The 20,623-nt window shown below is 40.3% G+C and overlaps 1 protein-coding gene across 2 annotated transcripts in view; it reads left to right on the forward strand.

Annotated features, from left to right (window-relative positions):
* Positions 1-13,838, forward strand: part of nup93 (nucleoporin 93) — a 28,565-nt gene extending 14,727 nt beyond the window's left edge. The window contains exons 4-22 of one of the 2 annotated variants that reach the window (XM_038293913.1): positions 929-991; positions 1,977-2,105; positions 3,565-3,639; positions 5,090-5,182; positions 5,730-5,869; positions 5,955-6,087; positions 7,214-7,371; positions 7,445-7,610; positions 8,112-8,205; positions 10,804-10,995; positions 11,089-11,215; positions 11,299-11,371; positions 11,629-11,673; positions 12,429-12,545; positions 12,624-12,742; positions 12,817-12,934; positions 13,010-13,093; positions 13,348-13,476; positions 13,586-13,838. In XM_038293913.1, coding sequence (XP_038149841.1) covers positions 929-991; positions 1,977-2,105; positions 3,565-3,639; positions 5,090-5,182; positions 5,730-5,869; positions 5,955-6,087; positions 7,214-7,371; positions 7,445-7,610; positions 8,112-8,205; positions 10,804-10,995; positions 11,089-11,215; positions 11,299-11,371; positions 11,629-11,673; positions 12,429-12,545; positions 12,624-12,742; positions 12,817-12,934; positions 13,010-13,093; positions 13,348-13,476; positions 13,586-13,696 — 2,166 coding nt within the window. In that variant the 3' untranslated portion in view covers positions 13,697-13,838. The remainder of the gene's footprint in view (positions 1-928; positions 992-1,976; positions 2,106-3,564; positions 3,640-5,089; positions 5,183-5,729; positions 5,870-5,954; positions 6,088-7,213; positions 7,372-7,444; positions 7,611-8,111; positions 8,206-10,803; positions 10,996-11,088; positions 11,216-11,298; positions 11,372-11,628; positions 11,674-12,428; positions 12,546-12,623; positions 12,743-12,816; positions 12,935-13,009; positions 13,094-13,347; positions 13,477-13,585) is intronic. The other variant, XM_038293914.1, reaches the window with a different exon arrangement.
* The last annotated feature ends 6,785 nt before the right edge of the window (positions 13,839-20,623 follow it).

The raw sequence follows: 20,623 nt of genomic DNA on the forward strand, positions 1-20,623 counted from the left end.
GTTGAGGGTTCTCCTCCTCTCAGATGGTCTTGCATTTAGTTTATTTCTTTTCTATTTGGTTCACAGCTGTTTGAATCTGTATTCTTTCATTCTCTTGTGTTGTAGTTTCATTCATTCTATTCTATTAAACAATGATGGCGTGTGGCGCCCACGCTCAGATGGAGAGACGCTGCTGTTGCGTCATTGTTAGCTCGCCCACCCAGTTCAATGCGTCAAAGATAAGCTAGCTTGGTAGATTCAGGTTTTGAACGTGTCGCTCTGATATTATGGAAAGAATCTCTGATTTCCTTAACTTTCCAGGTTTTCACTTCCTGTTTGATTAAAAAATAAATGCAGCAGATTTATCTGAGATTCCAGTCCTCTGAAAATAAACTAAAATCAGCATCTGAAATCTCAGAGAGAGGCGGCAGTTGATTCCAGCCTGGAAGGTTTGATCTGTACGTTTTTTACACTGAAACTTTATTCCTTTTCTAATTGGCCTATTGACGTGGTTTTCTGTTCTCAAAGGAACCTGGAAAATGGCTGATTAAATCATATTCCTCAATCGTTAAAGAGCTGGAAGTGGGTAAAACCCTCCGCCGGGATAGTGATATGGTTGATAAGCTTCTTTTGTGGGCTTTCAGACGTCGTGTTCCCAGGAAGCGGTTAGATAACGGGTATAGAAAGTATTTTAGAGGAAGCAGCCATTTTGAGTCAAAATCAAAATGGCTGCCATCAGATTGCTGCCTCACTGCAGATTTAGATGCTCCATCTCTTCTGTTTGGTACAGTCTTAAAGAGACTTTGAACTCACAGCTAGAGTCGAAGCGAGTTTTTAGCAGAACCTTATACCCGCTCTCCTTTGCTCTAGTTATAGTAGTGAATCTTATCTGTTTCCATTTGGCTCTGCTCAGCCTCTCTGTCTCTGTTTCCCTCTGCTGCATTCACAGGGCTTCCTGAAGAACGAGAGGGACAACGCTCTCCTGTCAGCCATCGAAGAGTCTCGCCGCAGGGTCAGTACCAGTCCAGTCCAGTCACTAGTTCTCTGTGTTTATATAACAAATTCAGTGTTATAAAGCCCAGCACATGAAGATGTGACATGACCCTGTTCTGGTGGCTTTAGATGAAGTCCAGATGGGTAAGTGGATTAGAGAGTTTACCTGCTCTGTGTTTTACTTTTCCTTCTTCCTGAGTTTCCCACATGCCGCCGTGTTCATGTGGAGATTGGCATCTAATCTTCACACAAACAACCAGGTTTTAGGGATTTGTGCTGACTGTGATCTAAAAGTCCTTCTGGTGGGAACCTCCAGGGAATCAGCACAGCTAATATGCCCAGGCTTTAATTAGCTGCCGGTCCCATTATCTCTGTGCTCCCTTGGAGAGGAGGAGGAGGAGGCGTATGCAGGGGTGGGAGGAAGAACACACCTAGACGAAAGGCAGATGTTGGAGGTGATTGCTGATTTCTATCCCGCTCCTTCAGCTTTTTCCTCCCAGATAATTGTACTTTATTGTGTTGTCCATAGCTTTGAAGAAAGGCTTTTTATTCCTGCTTAATACAGTTAGATGACAGAAAGGAGCTTCCATCTCTAAAGAGCTTTTAGAGGTTGAAGCTTTCTGGGTCTGAAGGGGCCCAAATAAAAGGTGAACGTGGTCTAGATTCCTGCCTCCCTGAGCAGGAGATTCAATTATCTCATGCTCCCATTGTCTCGATGCGTGTCTCTGTGGACAGTTAAAATAGACGCAGCAGGTCCTGGTGGAGACGGCTGAGTTTTGACAGGACAACCTGCCTTCTCTTTTCTGATCTTTCACATAAACCACTCTGTGGTCGGGTGTTTTAGTTTTTAATGACGCAACACAAGTTCATCACCATTTCAACTTGGATCTGATTTACTTCCTCCTTCTCACTCATTTAAAACGCATCATGGGAATTTGAATGAATGTTAAATCACGTGTGAGGGTGTGATAAACATGCTTGTTGTTTCTCTGATGTGAACTCAGACGTTCCTGCTGGCTGAGGAGTACCACCGTGAGTCCATGCTGGTTCAGTGGGAGCAGGTGAAGCAGAGGGTTCTGCACACACTGCTGGGAGCTGGAGAGGACGCCCTGGACTTCAGCCAGGATGTGGAGGTATTTGACCCTGATATGTAGTCATTGAGAGATTATAGGTTCAGAAACATTACAGTCATTGAGAGATTATAGGTTCAGAAACATTACAGACCTCAGGAGCATCCTTTGTTCATCCATATAACTCCCAGATTAGTGACAATTTTTAAATAGTTTTCTTTACTTTTTTAAAACTAGAGGGACAAAAATAATGAATACTGTAACAGCCCAATTACATCTTTTCCTTATTTTCCTCTTTTACCAAAAACAAAACCTCAGTAAACAGGAACAATTAAAGCGGAAACATGTAGACATCGTAGAAACATGTAGAACAGGGAATGTCTCTGAAGATGTCGTCCCCCGAGATAAATAATCTTAGATTTAAACAGTGTTTGTGTCTTTTTGCTTTGGTTTCATAATAAATCTGTCCAGCTGTTAGACATAAAACCAAAGCGCAATAATTCCATGTCAGCCATGGGTTTATTGTGGCCAATGCATGAACTTCAATAATTAACATTTACTGCAGTTATTCACACAATGCTGACTGCATACAGTGATCTCTAGATGACAGGAACTTGGAGATAAACTGCTCAGATAGGAGCAGATGATGGGGCGGGTAGCGCTGCAGTTTTCGGTTATCTCAATGAATCAGAGCAGATTAATCAGGATCAATCTGGTTGTTTCAGGATTAGGGGTGCGTTAACACTGAGGCACTTTAACAGGAGACAAAGCTGTGCTCCGGACAACATAGCTGCTGCAAGCTAACAGCTTCGTTGTCCTTAAAGTTTCAGTGAAAGGTTGATTATATTCTTATTTTAGATTTTCTGTGATTCCTCTGTTATATTGTCTCTATTGGTCGTGTCATCAGCAAATCTGAAGAAACTTTAAAAGATACAGAACAAACTCTCCCAGGATTCAAATTTCTTTAGGAGTCGGAGCTTTCAGCTCATCAGGAGGGAATATATAACAGCTCTTCCATTAAACATTGTTGCTGAGATGAAAATAAAAAGCTTTGTTTTCAGAAAATGCATTTTTTCTTCACCTTTGCCATGAATTCATAGCAGGAAGATATTATTTGATTGATTATTCGGAGCTTTCAAGAAAAAAAATGTAATTGTTTCGCCGTATTGTTTATCAAACATTATTTGATCATTTGAAAAAAAAGCTGTTTTTCTCTTGTACTCTTGAGCTTCTCGTTCTAAATCTGTCTTCATCTAAGAAGCTTTATGCTGCAAGTCTCTGACAATGTTCTCCCAGCTGTTCTTCTGCTCATCAAAACTAACTAAAATAGCCGATCTGATCTGAGAGTCCTGGATGGTATTTTTAGCCACAGTCAGAGTGAAATAGGCCTTTCATCCTCTGGGAGCGTATCCCAGCATGCGCTAAGGAAAAGTCATGCTAACCCTTGAGACAGGTTGACCTCCTGTTGGGGCCGGCCGGGTTCTTTAGTACAACATCAGAAACGTCTCTCTGTCTGTTCCAGCCCAGCTTTGTGAGCGATGTGGCGGCTCCAGGCAGGAGCGCGTTGAACAGCGTTGAGGTGGCGTACGGACGACAGGTGAGTCCATCATTAATTGTAGGAAGGGGCCGGTTTGGGTTCCTGCTGAAATGGTAGCAACTGTATTTAGAGATATGTCCACAGTGCTTTTATCCACATGTACATGAATCATTATCGGCATCACGAAGCTAAACCTCCTTTACGTCCCACCTCCATCATCTAATGTCTCTTTCTGTAATGGAGTTAAGTATCTTTCATTTATCCGTCCTCTAATTCTCTATCAGTTCTACTCTGAAAGAAAGCCCTTTATTTTAAAATATGATCACTAAACTATAACCTGGAGATAATTTTGTGTTTATCTGTTATATTTATCAGTTTTTTCTTGTTTTAATTGAATGATTTTTGGAATGTATGATGTTTGACTTAAAAAAAAAGCAGCATCTATTAATAAAAATAAGTTTAAAAGTTTGTATTAAAGCTGGATTCACCCCTTTGGATCCTTTCACAGTGCCACAAGTCAACAGTGTGGCCAAAATAGTGGATCACCTCCTTTCTTTTTCAAAACCAGACTGTGATAAAGCCAACTAATGCTGCATACATGCAATTTAACATTTACAGTCATTTAGGCTCTCAGCTGCAGTCTGACCCATCCTGATGGGCAGACATGAAGCTCCCAGCTGTTTCATTCACATCCAGGAGCTAATCATAGACACTTTAGCTTGTTTTATTTTTCTAAGTTGAAAGTAGAAAACTGAGCTAAAACAAGCTCTCTCCTCCAATACATCTGACCAACTTTTAACCATTTGATAAAATAAGTACATTTTTACTATAAAAATGTATTTATCGTAAATTCATGGATCATATTGGCCTTTTTTGACTCAAAGTTCTACAACAGTCCTACTTGTATTGTCTTCTCTAAATCTTAATATCAAGTTCCTATAAACAAACCAGAATTAACATAATAGGAGTGTAGATAAATTGAACATGTTGCTTTTCTTCTGGAGTAAATCTATGGTTGAAAGGAGGTCTAAGGAAGGAGTTTCTCTAAGGATGATTGGTGAGATGTTATCTTTGATCAAACTGGTCCTACTCTGCATAAAGATGCTGTTAAAGTGGAACCATAACCAGCAGGGTTTAGCTGGTTAAACATGACTGTAGCCTGAACAACTGGGTCAGATAAAGCCAGGAAGGGACTGATCAAACGTATTGATTGATTGATGGGGGAGGCATCCTGTGCTGATGGGCTGTGTGACGCAGGCTGTTGATCCTGACAATGTGTCGCCACATCGCGTGCGGTGTTGTTTGCCTTATTTTTGTTATCCTGTTCGAGGACCTTTTTAACATCTTGGTTCTCTTTTTGCTGTTCTTCATCATCAATCATTTCACCAGATGTCCAGGATAGGTTCAAAAGCTGCAGACCAATGTGACATAAATGAGCCTCTGGAGACGGGTTGATTTTAATCCGTTTTTTTCCTTTCCTTCCTTTTTTCACCACCCCTGCTTGCTTTAGATCTACGTTTTTAATGAGAAAATAGTGAACGGACACATCCAGCCTAATCTGGGAGATTTGTGTGCTTCGGTGGCAGACAGCTTGGATGACAAGGTAGGAACTCCACTCATTAGGGCGACATCGTGTTGTCCGATGGAGCAGTTTTTATATGACATGGTCACAAAAAGTGGCAGAAAAACAGACTGATGTTGTTTATGATTCTGCTAATGGTGTGCCGCTAAGATGCACTGATTTTATTATTTGTACTCTGAGTATAAATGTACTTGATTTTGGATGTGATTGAGAAAATCTCTTTAAAGATTAAATGAATAAAAAATTGAGCATCTAAAAAACTGCATTTAAAACCTGTGGAGAGATGCCTTTATGATTTAAAGAATGTGTAAAACAAACAGCAAAGCATTTTCTGATTTAAAAAAAACAAAAAACATTCTGATATTTGGACTGGTTAAAAAATTCAGGAAAGGTTTATATTAACAGGATGAACGGGGAGCTATTACAATTGTTAGACTTTAAATATATCTACTCCAGTTTTCTTTAAAAGCAGGACAGTGGACTGAAGTTGTTGAACTCTGATACAAAAGATCCTCATGCAGTTAACCAGTGTGTTTTTATTTATTATGAAACCTTATTATGCCTCCAGAACGTATCGGACCTGTGGATGATGGTGAAGCAGATGACGGATGTGTTGTTGGTTCCTGCCAAAGACACCCTCAAAAGTCGCACATCAGTGGAGATGCAAATGGCTTTTGTTCGGCAGGCGCTCAGCTTCCTGGAGAACCGGTACCTGTCCCTGCCGCCAGGTTCAGCTTTAGATTTAATCTGCTTTTATCTGAGGTGCTTCATTTCCCTCCTTCTCCTATTGTAGGTATAAAAGCTTCACAATGGGGACCGTGTTTGGGAACCTGCATCAGGCCCAGCTCGGTGGGGTTCCCGGTACCTACCAGCTGGTCCGCAGCTTCCTCAACATCAAGCTACCTGGGCCTCTACCTGGCATGCAGGTAACCCCCACATGCAGAGTTAAAGATTTAGTAGAGGATTTTCTTGAATTTTTGAAAAAACCCGCCCTCTTCACAGTAAAGGTCCAAAGGAAGAAAGGAAAAAAAAAAAAAAAACACATTTAAAGACTTGACTGAAAAACTGAGAAGAAGAAGAAGAAGTGTGAGGGGCCGGCACAAAGAGTAGCTAAAGATGAGAAACAGCCGCAGTACAGACAGTTTTTTCTTCTACTGCTAAAGTGTTTCCAGATAATTAGACACGCATGCTACAATGATTTAATCTGATCGAACGCTTGGTGCATGTTTACACACATCATGGTTGGATAATTTTTACTGTTCATTTTGAAGCCGCAGACTCTTTGGTGGCGTCTTTCCTCTAGTGTTGTCCTTCGCATTGTAACAAAATGGCTCCATACATCCAGGCGTTGTTTTCTCCCAGCTCCTCCAACAAACCGTACACCGGTAGCCGAGCCCAACGCCATGACTGCGAAGTTGAGCTAGGAGTATACGCTCTCTGATCTGGCAATGTGGGACAGGCGCTGTGTCCGTGGCAGACGCGTAATCTTCTCTGAAGCTCAAGAAACACTTATATTAACAAATTACAACTTAATTATAAACAATTACATGTCTTAATGTCCATTCGTCAATGGCTCGTAAATTTGGTCTGGTCTTAGCCTCTTTAACGAAAATCATTTTTTATTTTCTGGAAACTATTTTTGTGCGTCATTATCACGGGGAAAAGGGCCGTTGACGAAATCTTTTCATCATCGTCCTGGTTGACGAAATCAACACTGATGTAAACGTAGCTAGTGAGTCGGCAGTGTAGGAACCCAGAAAGTCGAACTAAAAATGTTGAGAATTAAGGATTTAAATGTTCTGATCTGAGCTAACATGAAAACTCTGTGTACTAACCTGAGACTGAATGAGTGACCAGAACTTCTCCTTAAACCAGCGGTCTAATATACCGCCGATGATTGTTCTACTTAAACAGTTTCGTAACAAAAATGGAAAACATTTAAACAGCCTGCATATGTCCACACAGCTGGTAAATAAAGAGAGGCCAGGAATGGATGATCAAAATAGGTCTGAACTGCGTTGATTTAAAGTATTATGAATGTGTTTCCAACAGGATGGTGAGATTGAGGGCCAGCCAGTTTGGGCTGTGATCTACTACTGCCTGCGATGTGGCGACCTAAATGCTGCCATGCAGGTGGTCAACAGGGCGCAGCATCAGCTGGGAGACTTTAAGTCCTGGTTCCAGGAGTACATGAACAGCCCAGACAAACGGTAAGAACAGCTGTTATTTTGGAGCCGGATGTCAAAGGCGGGATGCTCACATCTCCTCCCGTCCCATTTTCAGGCTGTCTCCTTCTTCAGAGAACAAGCTTCGCCTTCACTACCGCAGAGCGCTGAGGAACTGCGCTGATCCCTACAAAAGGGCCGTCTACTGCCTCATCGGGAAATGTGACGTCAACGATAACCATGGAGAGGTGGCAGATAAAACCGACGATTATCTGTGGCTTAAGGTGCGCTCTGCTCTGATTTTATTGTGCCAGTTTCCTGCTTTTAGATGTTCGCATTCTTGTTTGGATATGGCCGCAACAGCCTCTGCTCTATGCAGCATTTAAACAATAATAAAAAAGATTTAGTTTTATAAACAGTAAAAAAATAATGTATTACATATATTAATTATAATACATGATTGATTAAACAACTGCTGAAGAAACAAAGGAGAAACATTTGACTACTGTGGATGTGAGAAGCAGCCATCTTATACACAGACGTCTGGTATTGTTTTGTGTTGCTCTGACTTTCATGGTATTCCAATTATAATCTCAAACCTCCAAGTACAAATTTTATTATTTTCAGTTGATCAATCAGGTCTGTTTTAAAGAGGAGAGCTAGTATCTCTCTGAAAATGCCTGTCTAAGTAAAATCCCCAGAACCCGGGCCGACTTGTTTAAAGCGGAGTCTATGTTCTTATAAGTGTCGTCTCCACTAAAGCAGCTGCTTTCTTCTCCCATCAGTTGAACCAGGTGTGTTTTGATGACGACGGCAGCAGCTCTCCTCAGGACAGACTCACTCTGCCGCAGCTACAGAAGCAGCTGCTGGAAGATTACGGTACGACGCTGCATCTTTTCCTCCATCCTTCACATAGCTGCAGGATGCAGTGATTCTTGTGTCTCCCACCTCTCTGTTCACATTGCATCATACATGTAAACCAGTTTCACTCTGAAAGAGAAGGTGTTCCTGTTAGGAATGATTGTCTGCTGTCTCTGTGGTTTTGGTCCTGGTTCACTCAGATAAGATGATCAGCTGACTATGTGAGCTCAGCTCCTCTCTGTCCTCCATGTTGCATCACAAAGCCTCCAGACCTTCGGGGTGAAAGTCCCGTTCAGTCGCTTCTCTGCACCCTCATCTGCCCACTGATTGGCTGTCCTCTCCTTCCATCTTTCATCCTTTTTTCTTTGTCGATCTGACTCTGTCTCTTGTCCTCCCACTGATTTTTGTCCTCTACTCCTCCTGCATGAATGTTTCCTTTGTTTGGCTTTGTTTTCTTGCAGTGCTGCAGCCCCCAAACACACATGCTACTGCCCTTCATCGTTTTTTCCTCCTCTTCCTCCTCCTCCTCATCCCCCCGCCCCATCCTGCTCCCCTGCTTTTTGAACTAAAATGCTGCAAGTGTGAGATAAGGCTGTGAAACGGCTGACATGGTCCAGCCTGTTATACTCCTCAAACTCTCAGCCAACAAGAGGATTAAAAGATTTCTAATTAAAAAGTAAACTTGATGACTAAGTACCTCGGCTCAACAGAATATTTCTATTTTTTCTTTTTGTAGGAGACTTGATAAGGTGAGCAGCCCGGCAGCCTGAGCAGTTCCATAAAACATTTCCTTTTCCTGCCATATGTGAACTCTTTTTACCTAATTACTTGGCTAATTAACTTTGACGGTGTGTTGGGATTACAGGTACATACTGTCTCTTCACCTCCTCACTGTGACAGCTCCCTGAGAGGATTTGAAATGTCCGTCCGTCTCTTAGACGTTTTTATCAAAGCCGTAGCTTCAACAGTGGACAATGTGTGTAATATAGTAGTAAACTCTTATTTGTAATCTGTAATCTTTTTTTCTGAATGGGGATGAGACAGATGTGTAGGCCGTTAATTAGCAGAATGGTAGAGGCTGTGGGCTCAACGACTGCTCTGGCTGCTTTCCTCTATTTGTTTTGTTTTGTTTGTTTCTGGTTTTGGGATTCTTGTTAGGTTCTGATCTTTGGCCAAGGTGTCAGCATTGCAAAAACTATCTAAAAATAAGTAGAAATTTCTTAAAATTAGTGTATCAACCTTAATTTGAGTAGGTAAATAAGTTGGAATGATTATTTTTACTGGGAATAAAATAATTAGATATGATAGATTTAAAATAAAAGAATAGAATAGAAAATCCTTTTATTGTCCCACAACGGTGAAAATCTGGTGTTAACACAGGGTTTCCGAGGGTCATTAAAAATCATTAAGTCATTAAACTATTATTTTCTAAATTAAGGCCTTAATTGGCATTATAATTGATAAAATGTGATTATCCTGGAATTTAAAATTATTAATTTAAAATGATATATGATTATTAAAAAAATTTCATCAGATATAGTATATCGTGATATATTTGCACGGACCTGCTGCTGGTTGATCGTAAAGCCGTTGATTGGAAAAGAAGCTTGAGGCGGAGAAAAGGCTAGAGAATGGGAAAATGCAAATTTCAACAAAAGTGGCTGGAAAATGAGGAACTCGGGACATGGCTGCAGCCTGTTGACGGTAAAGATGACGAACGATTTTGATGTGTTATATATTGTTGATGGCATTAAAATTATTTCTAAGAGCATTCAAAGAGCATTTAAAAGCGTTAAATTAGAGTTACAAATTTCTGTATAAACCCTGTAACAGCAGCAAAAGATAATAGAAAAAATGGTCACACAAATGTGGACCTTAGAAAAATGTCTAAGAATTACATAATAGTGAAGAGTTAAAAGATAAACAATAAAATACTGTACTGTAAAGTGTTTAAACAATATTAAACTGTACACCTGGAGAGTAAATAACAATATAAAGCTATGAAAATTTTAACAGTAATGATATCTGAAAGTAGCAGCAACATCAGAGTTGTGCAAAATGACGGCAGCATGTGATTTAACTGACTAAGCTCATGAAATAAAATAATGCAGTTATTTTATTATTTCAAATGTAAATTTGCAAAGAGTCTCACTTACCGGCTTAGTTGAAGATTAAAAAAATGCATTTATTTGAAGAAAAATTGACTGACCTAGAATAATTTTTTTTGCACTAAGAACATTTTAGATTGGATCAGATGAGCTAATAAGTAGGCAGGTTTTAACTTTTAAGATGTTACAGTAGGAGCACGAGTCCTGGCTTCAGTTTACTGGGTTCTGAACAGGAACTACAGAAATTTCATCGTTGATTGAAAAAATCTACTGGACCCAATTTTTAATTGTTGTTACAAAAAAAAGGGTAGAAAAAAGAAACTAGCTGATTCTCTGTTTATAGAAAAAATATAAGATTTTAGCCCATCAGATCCTCTGAAACTCTCCATACTGCAGCTGATGACTTTCCAGAACCTTCATTTTATCTACACTAACTTGCTGCTCTAGATGACAGTTCGTCTTCAAACCGTTGCTTTTTCTTTTTTTCCCCATCTTTCTCGTCCATTAGGAGAGTCCCATTTCTCTGCCAGCCAGCACCCCTTCCTGTACTTCCAGGTGTTGTTCTTGACGGCGCAATTCGAGGCTGCGGTGGCGTTTTTGTTTCGTGTTGAGAGGCTTCGGAGCCACGCAGTCCATGTGGCCCTGGTGCTGTACGAGCTGCGGCTGTTGCTGAAGTCGTCCGGTCAAAGCGCTCAGCTGCGTGAGCTTTTTTACCTTTTATTCCCCACTCTTACCCCAAGACTTCAGACCTGAGAAATGTGAGACTAGCCGAGAGTTTCCATGTCATCTGCAGTGAGCCAGGAGCCTGGGGACCCTCCAATGATACGACGCCTCAACTTTATCCGCCTGCTGATGCTCTATACGCGAAAGTTTGAGTCCACAGATCCCAGGGAAGCTCTGCAGTACTTCTACTTCTTACGGTAAAGCGCAGCGTCAGGGATAGTAATAATCTGCTGCCATATTAAGCATTGATGCGTATTTATCCGTCTCTTTTCTCCTGCAGCAATGAAAAGGACAGCCAAGGGGAAAACATGTTCATGCGCTGCGTCAGTGAGTTGGTCATTGAGAGTCGAGAGGTGAGCCACTTTCTGTTTGAAGCCTGTCCTGTGTCTGATGGTTGTTCAGTCAGGATTGCTAAAAGAAACAAGAAAATTCAACATTTATTTGAAATAATCTGTCAAATTAATTCATTGATATTTTGTGAGCGAACAGCAATAATGATGCTTAGAAAATGCTATTTTTACTGAACCTAAACTAATAAGGATATTAGGATATGATGTGAGATTTCAGGGTGTAATTTTTATGTTTTGCTGTTTTGTTTTTTTCCCTGCAGTTTGACATGCTGTTAGGAAAGTTGGAGAAAGATGGCAGCAGGAAGGTAAGATGAGGTCCTCCTGTTCGTCTCCTGTATATTTGCACAAAAGTAGGAGTCCTTCAGAAGCTCTACTGCAGCCATGTTTCCTGAGCTCCTTCAGTGTGCAGGATGGGGTGTTAAGGAGTTATTTAGATTCCTCCTCATCTTCAACACATCCCAGCAGCTCTCTGATTGGGGACCTAAAGCCCATCTTCTTAATTATGAGTGGGAACCAATGATAATTTGGGTCATATGGTTTTGTTTTCAATGGAAGGCTGAAAGGTTGTATTTTTATGACATCTTAAAGTTAAAAAAGGTAGATGGCGTCGGGTATTGGATCATAAAACGTCCCTGAAGTCTGATTGTTTGTTCTGGATTCTCAAAGATCCATAGATGTAGGTTGAAACCTCCCTGTGGTCAAACTTCCAGCCCTTCAGTTTGCTTGTATCATCCTGGAACCAGGGGACCCATTTGGACCCCAGCAATCATGCTTCTGATTCAGTTCAAAAGCTGCATGAGCTGTTGGGCACCAGGGTGATTGGAGTAGATGATTTAAAGCTGATCTGCAGATGTCTGATTAATGAGCCCTGATATGTGGACCACCCAGAGATGTTGGGCTTGTGTTTGAAACACTGAGCCTGCAACAGTAGTTTAACCTGACATTAATGTGGAAGCCTGGGACCTCAGCGTTCACATTGATCAGAGAATGTTGTGATTGTGGTTGGGGGCGGGGCTGTTGACCCATTCCCAGCGTTCTGACTCTCGTCTCCTCCTCCCAGCCTGGCATCATAGATAAGTTTGCAGGCGACACCAGAGCGATCATCAGTAAAGTAGCTCTAGAAGCGGAGAACAAAGGTCTGTTTGAGGAGGCGGTGAAACTCTATGAGCTGGCCAAGGTAAGAACCACTCGTTTTCACCACTTCAATAAGAACTTTGGAACTTTACGTTGAGCTACTGTTTTATCATCTGTGTAGAACCCTGATAAGGTTCTGGAGCTGATGAACAAGCTGCTGAGTCCTGTCATAGCTCAGGTCAGTGCGCCTCAGTCCAACAAAGAGAGGCTGAAGAACACGGCGGTGGCCATCGCTGAGAGGTACTCTGAAACACACCAAGGACAACAGGTTCAAACGGATCATGTAGCTGACGGCTGCTCTGGTTCTACTGCAGGTATCGCTCTCAGGGGACAGCAGCAGAGAAGACCATCAACGGCACCTTCTACCTGCTGCTTGACCTGATGACCTTCTTTGATGAGTATCATGCCGGTCAGGTTGACAGAGCCTATGATGTGAGTGAAACAACCAGTGGCTCTTTGTACGGTGAAGCAGGCTGGTTGTTAACGTGTTGCTCTGTTTGCCGTCAGGTGATGCAACGCTTGAAGCTGCTGCCTCTCAGCCAGGAGAGCGTTGAAGAACGAGTGGCAGCTTTCAGGAACTTCAGTGATGAGGTGAGATCCTCGGCTCTCATTTATGCTGCCGTCTTCAAATCTTGGAAACCAAGTCCAGTGGATATTTTTTGAACTTTTACAGAATAAATTCCAAGGATAAAGATTTGAACCTTGTAGAGAACACCTGTCCACTGAAATGTTCTCGTTTCAGTGTTTGGAACTAACCGACTATCTGCAGATTTATGCCAAATATGTCAGTTTTATCACTTGGTTGAGATTTTTTTATTTTTTTTTTTATTGCTCCTTGTCTGCAGGTGCGCCATAACCTGTCTGAAGTGCTGCTGGCCACCATGAATATCCTGTTCACACAGTATAAACGCCTTAAGGGGGCGCCTGCAGGAACACCAGGACGATCACCAAGGACCGTGGAGGACAGAGGCATGGTGAGAGCAAGAAAATCCAGACACTTGCCAGATATTTCAGTTTTTTTTACTTTTGGCACTTAAAATTAAAATGTAAAAATAATAATTGAAAATAATGTTCTTTAAACAGCAGCTGCGCAGTCAGGCTCGAGCGCTTATCACCTTCGCTGGGATGATTCCCTACAACATGGCTGGGGACACCAACGCAAGGCTGGTTCAGATGGAGTTACTGATGAACTGACCCCCCCACCCCTGCACATGCTCACACACACTTCCTGTTGCTTTCACCACACATCTCTGATTCATCCTTTTTAGTTATTATCATTTTTTTTTTCCTTTCATGTTTGTATTTTCAAAATAAAATCTTTTCAGTTGTCTTTTTATGTTGTATGTTTAACTCCTTTGGACATTTTTTTATATTTCATATTGTTTGTCTTTTCATTTTTTTTACATCAGCTTTATAGGTGCATCCCAGTGAATTAGAATATCATTGAAACAATCATGTAATTCAGAAATTTAGGCCAAAAATTTGTTTTGATCCACATTGAGAAGAAATATTTAGAATTTTATTTTTTTGTTTTATCGGTTGGAGGAATCCTTGCTCCTAGTAATGAAAACCCAAGATTCAGTTCCTCAGTAAAGCAGACCAGTGACTTGTGTACGACGGCGAAATTTTAAGTAATCGCCTTTTGTTTTCGGGGGCCTTACACCATTATGGAGGAGCCTCAGATGGACGGCTGTCCAGTGGGACCTCTGCTGACACTATAAGCCAATATACACGAGTTTAAGAAGCTGGCTTATCAGACTGCTGTATCAAAACCTATTAATGGAAAGTTATGTGGAAGAGAAAAACTTAGAAAGGTACGCAACCAATTAGAGGATGTAGAAGCAAAGCTGGTTCCAGGACCCTGGTCTTGACTCTTGCTCTGCGGGCATTTTGAATTTATTCTGTTAAACATTGACATCTATAGTTGCACACATTATTGCACCATGTTGCTGCTCTTTAGATCTAATTTCTCCATCCAAAAACTTCATTTTAGCCCTCATAATCCTGAAACTGAATAACCCAAGCAGCACTGTCCATGCTGAAAAATGTAAAATGATTAAAAACCAAATAGGATTTTTTGAGCTGTACCCACATAGTAATGAGGGCAGTGCTGATTGGACTGCACTATTTTAAACCTGCTGTAACTCTTGCTTCCAACTCTCTTCAGTATGAGTCAGTTTAACTTCATTTCTCTAAGCCAGTCTGATGCGGTGTCTGGTTAGACATGGGGCAAAAGGAGGTCTAAAAGCCATAGCAGATCGTGTTTTCAAGTCTTTCTTCTACAATTCTTAGACAATTTCCCAATGAGGGACATTTAATACTTTTTTTTTACTTTTAAAAATATTTAAGTTAAAGATGATTTGATTAGAACCAACTTGAGTGGCCAAGTTTGTGTGCAAAAAGAAAATGACAAAGAAAATAAAGATGATTTTGCATAAAATGGACTATAAAATGGTGGTGAAAAAAATTACCTTTGGGAGGTTGTACTTTCAGTTTCTGCTGGACCTTCTTTCATACATGCTCTGTAGGAGGAACAACTCTGGTCCCTGGAAGGGATGTTTCTTAGGAACCAGAAATTAGACAGTTATGCTAAGAATTGCAATGGGAGGCAGAGTTAAGCTCTACCCTGTTATCTAGTATAGGCTTTTGATTATAAACACTGAAGATGAGCGGCAGTCATCTGCAAATTTCAACTTACATTGAAAGGTTTTGACGAGCGATAGCGAGCACACCTTTGTGGAGTTCAGGTGGTTCTTGAATGGGAGAAGTTGCTACCCGGCTGCTCTTGTTGCTGCTGTGCCATACAGGAAACTGTTGATCCACTCACAGGTGGAAACGAGCATCATCAGCTGAGAGAGCTGCTGGTGGGGATGTCTGGTTTAGTGGAGCTAAGGCCCAGATCAAAGATCCTGACATATGTCAATGAGTAGTCATGGTGGTGCAGGATGTGGCGTTGAAATACCAAAGATGTCAGATGAGCAGGCCTGCAGCAATTTTGTTCTGTGATGGTGTCTTTATTAGGGACTGGGATGATGGAGAAGCTCATAAAAAGAATTTAGCCTCACATTGCTCCAGATATTTATGGAAGAAGATGGGTTTTAGTTGGTCCGCATGTGTCTTTAAAAGGTGCTAAAAGACTCCACCAGGTGCTGGACCTTTCTTTACCTTTTATATGCTGAAAGACCTGATAAACATCTACCTCTGACAACTGACCAGTGAAATTTGTGAATGTAAAATTTTAAGTTTGAACACATTGTTGTGCATGCTTGGCTTTGAGACGTGTCACAAGAAAGTTAGAAATTAGAAACGTGTTTCATTACACTGTAACATGGCAGTAAAACAAAGCAAGGGTTTCATGGGTTGATCAATGAGAAGGGAACATGTCACCATCCTCTGCCTTCATTCCCTCTGTTGACTGTTTTACACGTATCCAAATCCCTCTAGTTCCATAACACATTTTTTGGAGACCCAAAAGATTTAATTTGCCATTACATCACTACTACTACTTATTGCTGTGGTTTGTCTCACCCCGGGTGTCAAGGCCATGAAGGCTGTTAAGTTGCATCTGAGGAAGATGTAGTTCAGGTCCTCAGCTAGGCGGGGTGTCATCACAGCCATGGAGGAACTATCACTATAGTTGGTGACATTTTTTTATTAGCTGAGGAGTTGTTTTTTGTTCTTTCCATGTGTCGTTTTTCAGCTACCGTAATTAGTTTTTTTCAGTTTACACTTGGTCTGCTGGTAAAGGGCATGGTGACCACTGTGAAAAGCCTAACCTTTAAACTGCTCCTTACCGAAGCTGATGTAGATGTTCCTCTATCACCACAATCTAAATCAGCCTTTCTAAAGCATTTCAGTCTATAGAAGATCTTAGTTTGAATCACAGTTTTAATGAATCTCTCATTTACTAGAAGCCAGTATTTCAGCTCACATCTTATTGGTTGCTTAAGAAAAGCCCTGAGGCCCATAGTCACAGACCTTCTTTCCAACAGGTCCCTAGTGGGCTGAAATAGTCTTATTTAGGTCTGAGGTTCTCATTTGTCACAGATATTCCAGAACAAGTGGATAACCAGTCAGATTTTGATTTAAACTGCAGAACTACAGACTGCTTCCTTAAAAGGGAAATGCTGGATAGCTGGAAAGATTTTAATGCAGTAATTCTTATAACGTGGGTTTGAGGTTGCTGCAGGCGGTGGTATCTGTGACATGCTGTCCCCCCCTGCAGATGGCTGCTTGGCTTTAGCTGCAGGCCTGCAGGGTTAGGTTTAGAAGATGGAGGTTTGAGGGCAAGAAGAGGTAGAAATATTTCATGAACACATCAGGAGATCTATCAGCTCAATCAGTAAAATCACTTTCTTCAACAGTCAGTCTGATATTATCACTCTACTCTGAGACCCATGTACAGGAGGATTAATTGCAAAGAAACTGTTGGATCTGTCAGGATCTACCTGCGTCCTACTTCTTGAAACCTTAATCCTCTCTCCTCCTTCCTGCAGTTAGGATCTTCCAGAGCAACATTTTTTCTCTGAGTCTGACATAAGAAAACTCAGATGGATGAGGTACTGAATTTTGCTCCAACTGAGTTGGACAGTCTGGTAGAAACTGCTGCCATGTTTGCATCTCTTTTTCAGGTTTTCACCTTCCTCTCAGGTGTGTGTGCTGCAGCTGGTGTTGTGAATCAGGCCGATGACGGACACCTCCTATAAGCCGGCTATTTCACAACACCAGGGTGGCACCGCATCACAGGCGCCAGGACATCGGTGTGGACAGCCCTCCTTCAGCTACCTCTTTGTGTTAATATAAGTATACCCGCTGTTAACCTGGTGCATCTTGTTTTTACTGAAGAAAAATAAAGTTTCTAAGTCCGTTTCAGATCATATAAGAAGTCTTCTGTGAGAAATTTCTATGTGTCTCTTTTGTACATTTTCTTTATAAACATGAAGTCGATATATAAAAGTTTTCATACAAACAAAAGAAATGTTGTAACCACCCCAGGCCTATATGAGGCGATACAACACTGAAATAAACCAAAAACAAAGCAGGAGGGTGGGGCCATGGAGTTACTCCTGACATGTTAGATGATCAGCTGATGTCAAAATTTGTTATTGACAAAGAAACATGAACACCCTTTCTGACTCATATGTGAACCTCAGGATGAAGGCGTTAAGTGTGGACCATAATGGAGCAAACAGAAGGAACCATTTCAGTAGTTCCATTCTGATTCTGGTTCTCTCCTCAGCTCAGTCCACTGGGTTTCCACAGGAAGTCCGTCAAAAGGACTGAGATGGATCTGGAAGAAGGTGCATTTAGTGCTCACTGAACTATCCTTTGGTTCTGGATCATTATCCTGTCGAAAGACCCATTTCCAGCTTTGGCCACCAGAGTTTCAGTTTAAATTCAATCCATTTTATTTATATAGCACCAGTTCCCAACACATGTCATTCAAATGCACTTTACACTGCTGGTGTGCATTGCTCTGTTAACAGAGTTTAAACTATACCTGAGATGCTCTCCATGTTCTTATAAAAGCCATGAACGTTACTCCATAAGAACCAATGAGAGGGATGAAGACTGCAAACCTGCGCCATCATTCAGTGAGGTTCCTGCAAACTCGGCCCTATTTACAACAGATGGTTCTGACCCAGATAACAGTGAGGAAAGTCTGGAAATATGGTCTGCTGTGCCTTTGGCTGTAAAGCGTTGGCTCCTGCTGAAAGGTTCTGGCCCACTTTTGTCTTTTCCCTGCAGGTGTTCTGATTTCCTTCCACAGACCCTTAAGGTTGACCTGAAGAAAAAAAAAAAAACTTCTGTTGTCTGAGGTATGATTTACATAGTTCTTTCAGTCTAAATGTGAGACATTTTGATAAATTATCAATTAAAAGCACAATAATAAAATAAATATTTAAGATTCTTTTAACTAATTTTTAAAGCTAAAAAAAAAGAACTAATGAAGGTGAACTTAAATACCACAGAAACATGGAATTTCATTTGTCATTTTTTTAAAGAAAGATGACAAAGGACATATTCTGACATCTAAAACACTGAACAAACCTAAGAGCTGCTGGGGTGCCATAAAAGCCCATAACGCATCTTTCTGGAATCAGATGAGGCACCATTTATTTTCTCTCCTTGGATCTGGAACAACCTGTCTCTGAGATGTTCCTTTTAATCAGGACTAAGAAAGTTTCCAGCAGCAATATTGAATACTACTTTAAGTTTGTAAAACAGTTTTAATTCCAATGAATCTATATCTAAAATTAAGCTGATAAAATTAAAAGTAAGTCAAACATAACAGAAAAATTAACAATTAATTCCTTAATTGGAATATCTTAACTTAAACCAAACCAAATCTAGATAGTAACTCTCAGCTCTGGATGGGCTATTTCAGAACCAAGACCGTGTCAGAAATGATTTGTATGTAAAGTGATGAGTGCCACAGTACAATAACTAACTTGTGAAATTATTATTTAACTGTGTCATTGAATTATTAAACCTAGAAACACAGAAATTGTTCAATCAATATGTGATCAGTCATATGGACCACAACTTGATACATTGATTTCAATTTATTGTCACTAATATTTTCATGTTCCTGGGCTGAAGAACACCATGAATCAATTTAAGTTGTCACACAACCATCAAAGTAAAGGTGGCAGGACTATGGCCACTTCCCTGGAAGCCCTGACGTCTGATTGGCTGCTTCTCACTGCGCAAGATAACACAAATTTCAGATGGATATTGAGACTCTTCTAGATCCATACACGACCAGCACGTTAGTAGTAAAATTTAAAGTTGCAAAGATGCAACTCGTAAAGGTGAGCTTGTGACTAAGAGCAACAGATATACACAGTTGTTTTTACCGATTTGTTGTTGCGTAAAGGAATAGAAAGGTAGGACTTGAATACAGATGGTTTGCAGCTTTTGGTTTATATCAACTGGAACTGAAAGGGGATTTTGATGTGACTCACAGGCCATCATTTATTTTCATGTACATAGTAATTTGAAGAGATTTAACTTTTTGTTTGAAATATAAAAGATAGAAAAAGTTCTACACTTACGAAAAATCCTGTTGTATTTCCCACAATTCACAACAATACCATGGTGAAAATTTTTTTTTGAAAAAAGTTTAAATTAAATACTATTTAGGATTTTATTTCAAAGAAGTGAGGCAAAAAAAGGGAATTACTCCTAAACATCTAAATTATAACTTGAAAAAAAAATTCTACATGTTAAGTCCTTTTGTTGTTTGTTAAAAAATAACCTATACTCTTCCTAACTGTAATTTTTCTTTAAATTAATTAGGAGATTGTGCCACTTCTTTTTTGACTTTATTGAACCAGAACCTTTTAACTTATTTTCTCAGTGTATATGATTTAGACTTTAAATACTGATGGAATTAAGAGCAAAATTAAAGAATATATTTAATAATTAGTTACTTGGATATTAGTTTATTTTGAAAATAGCAGGAAAATAAAACAATGAAATGGAAACATGAGATAATCATTAGATATTAAGCAATACAGCAGCTTTAATGTTGTGTCTGAAATGGAGCAGTAAGTACTTGTCTCATAGATCCATGAGAAAGCCCTTTAAAGTTGTCCTTAAACATTCAGGATTGGCCTCAATTCCTGAAATGTATTCATTAAGTTACAGACTGCATTATATCAGTTTTCGGACATGCATACTATCATGCACACAGCAAAACAAAAACACCCTGATAAAGTCCAACAGATACAAACACATGAATATCTTGAAATCTTTCACTACATCAGTTCAGATTGTTTGAACTTTCCTGTAGTTCCACGCCGAGAACATCACATAGTTTCACACCACAGAGTGGGCTGACTCAGATAATGCAGTCCTCTGCCAAGCATCACATTTTGAAGGAAATTGTGACTTAAGACTAATTTAAATTTCGTACATGATCTGGATCATTACCAAATTCAAATAAATAGTTTCTTGGCATGAGGCTCACCTCTAGCATTTTTTTTTCCATAAATCCTGTTTATAAGTTTTCAATGGATCCTGCTAATAAACCAACATCATTCCCTTTTCTTATGTTTTTTGTGTTCAGTAAAATACTTCCAGACATAGATGTAATTTTTTGGGGGACAGGCAGGA

The sequence above is a fragment of the Cyprinodon tularosa genome, unplaced genomic scaffold (assembly GCF_016077235.1).
Source record: "Cyprinodon tularosa strain WSP-4 unplaced genomic scaffold, ASM1607723v1 ctg332, whole genome shotgun sequence".
NCBI classification, from domain to species: Eukaryota; Metazoa; Chordata; class Actinopteri; order Cyprinodontiformes; family Cyprinodontidae; genus Cyprinodon; species Cyprinodon tularosa.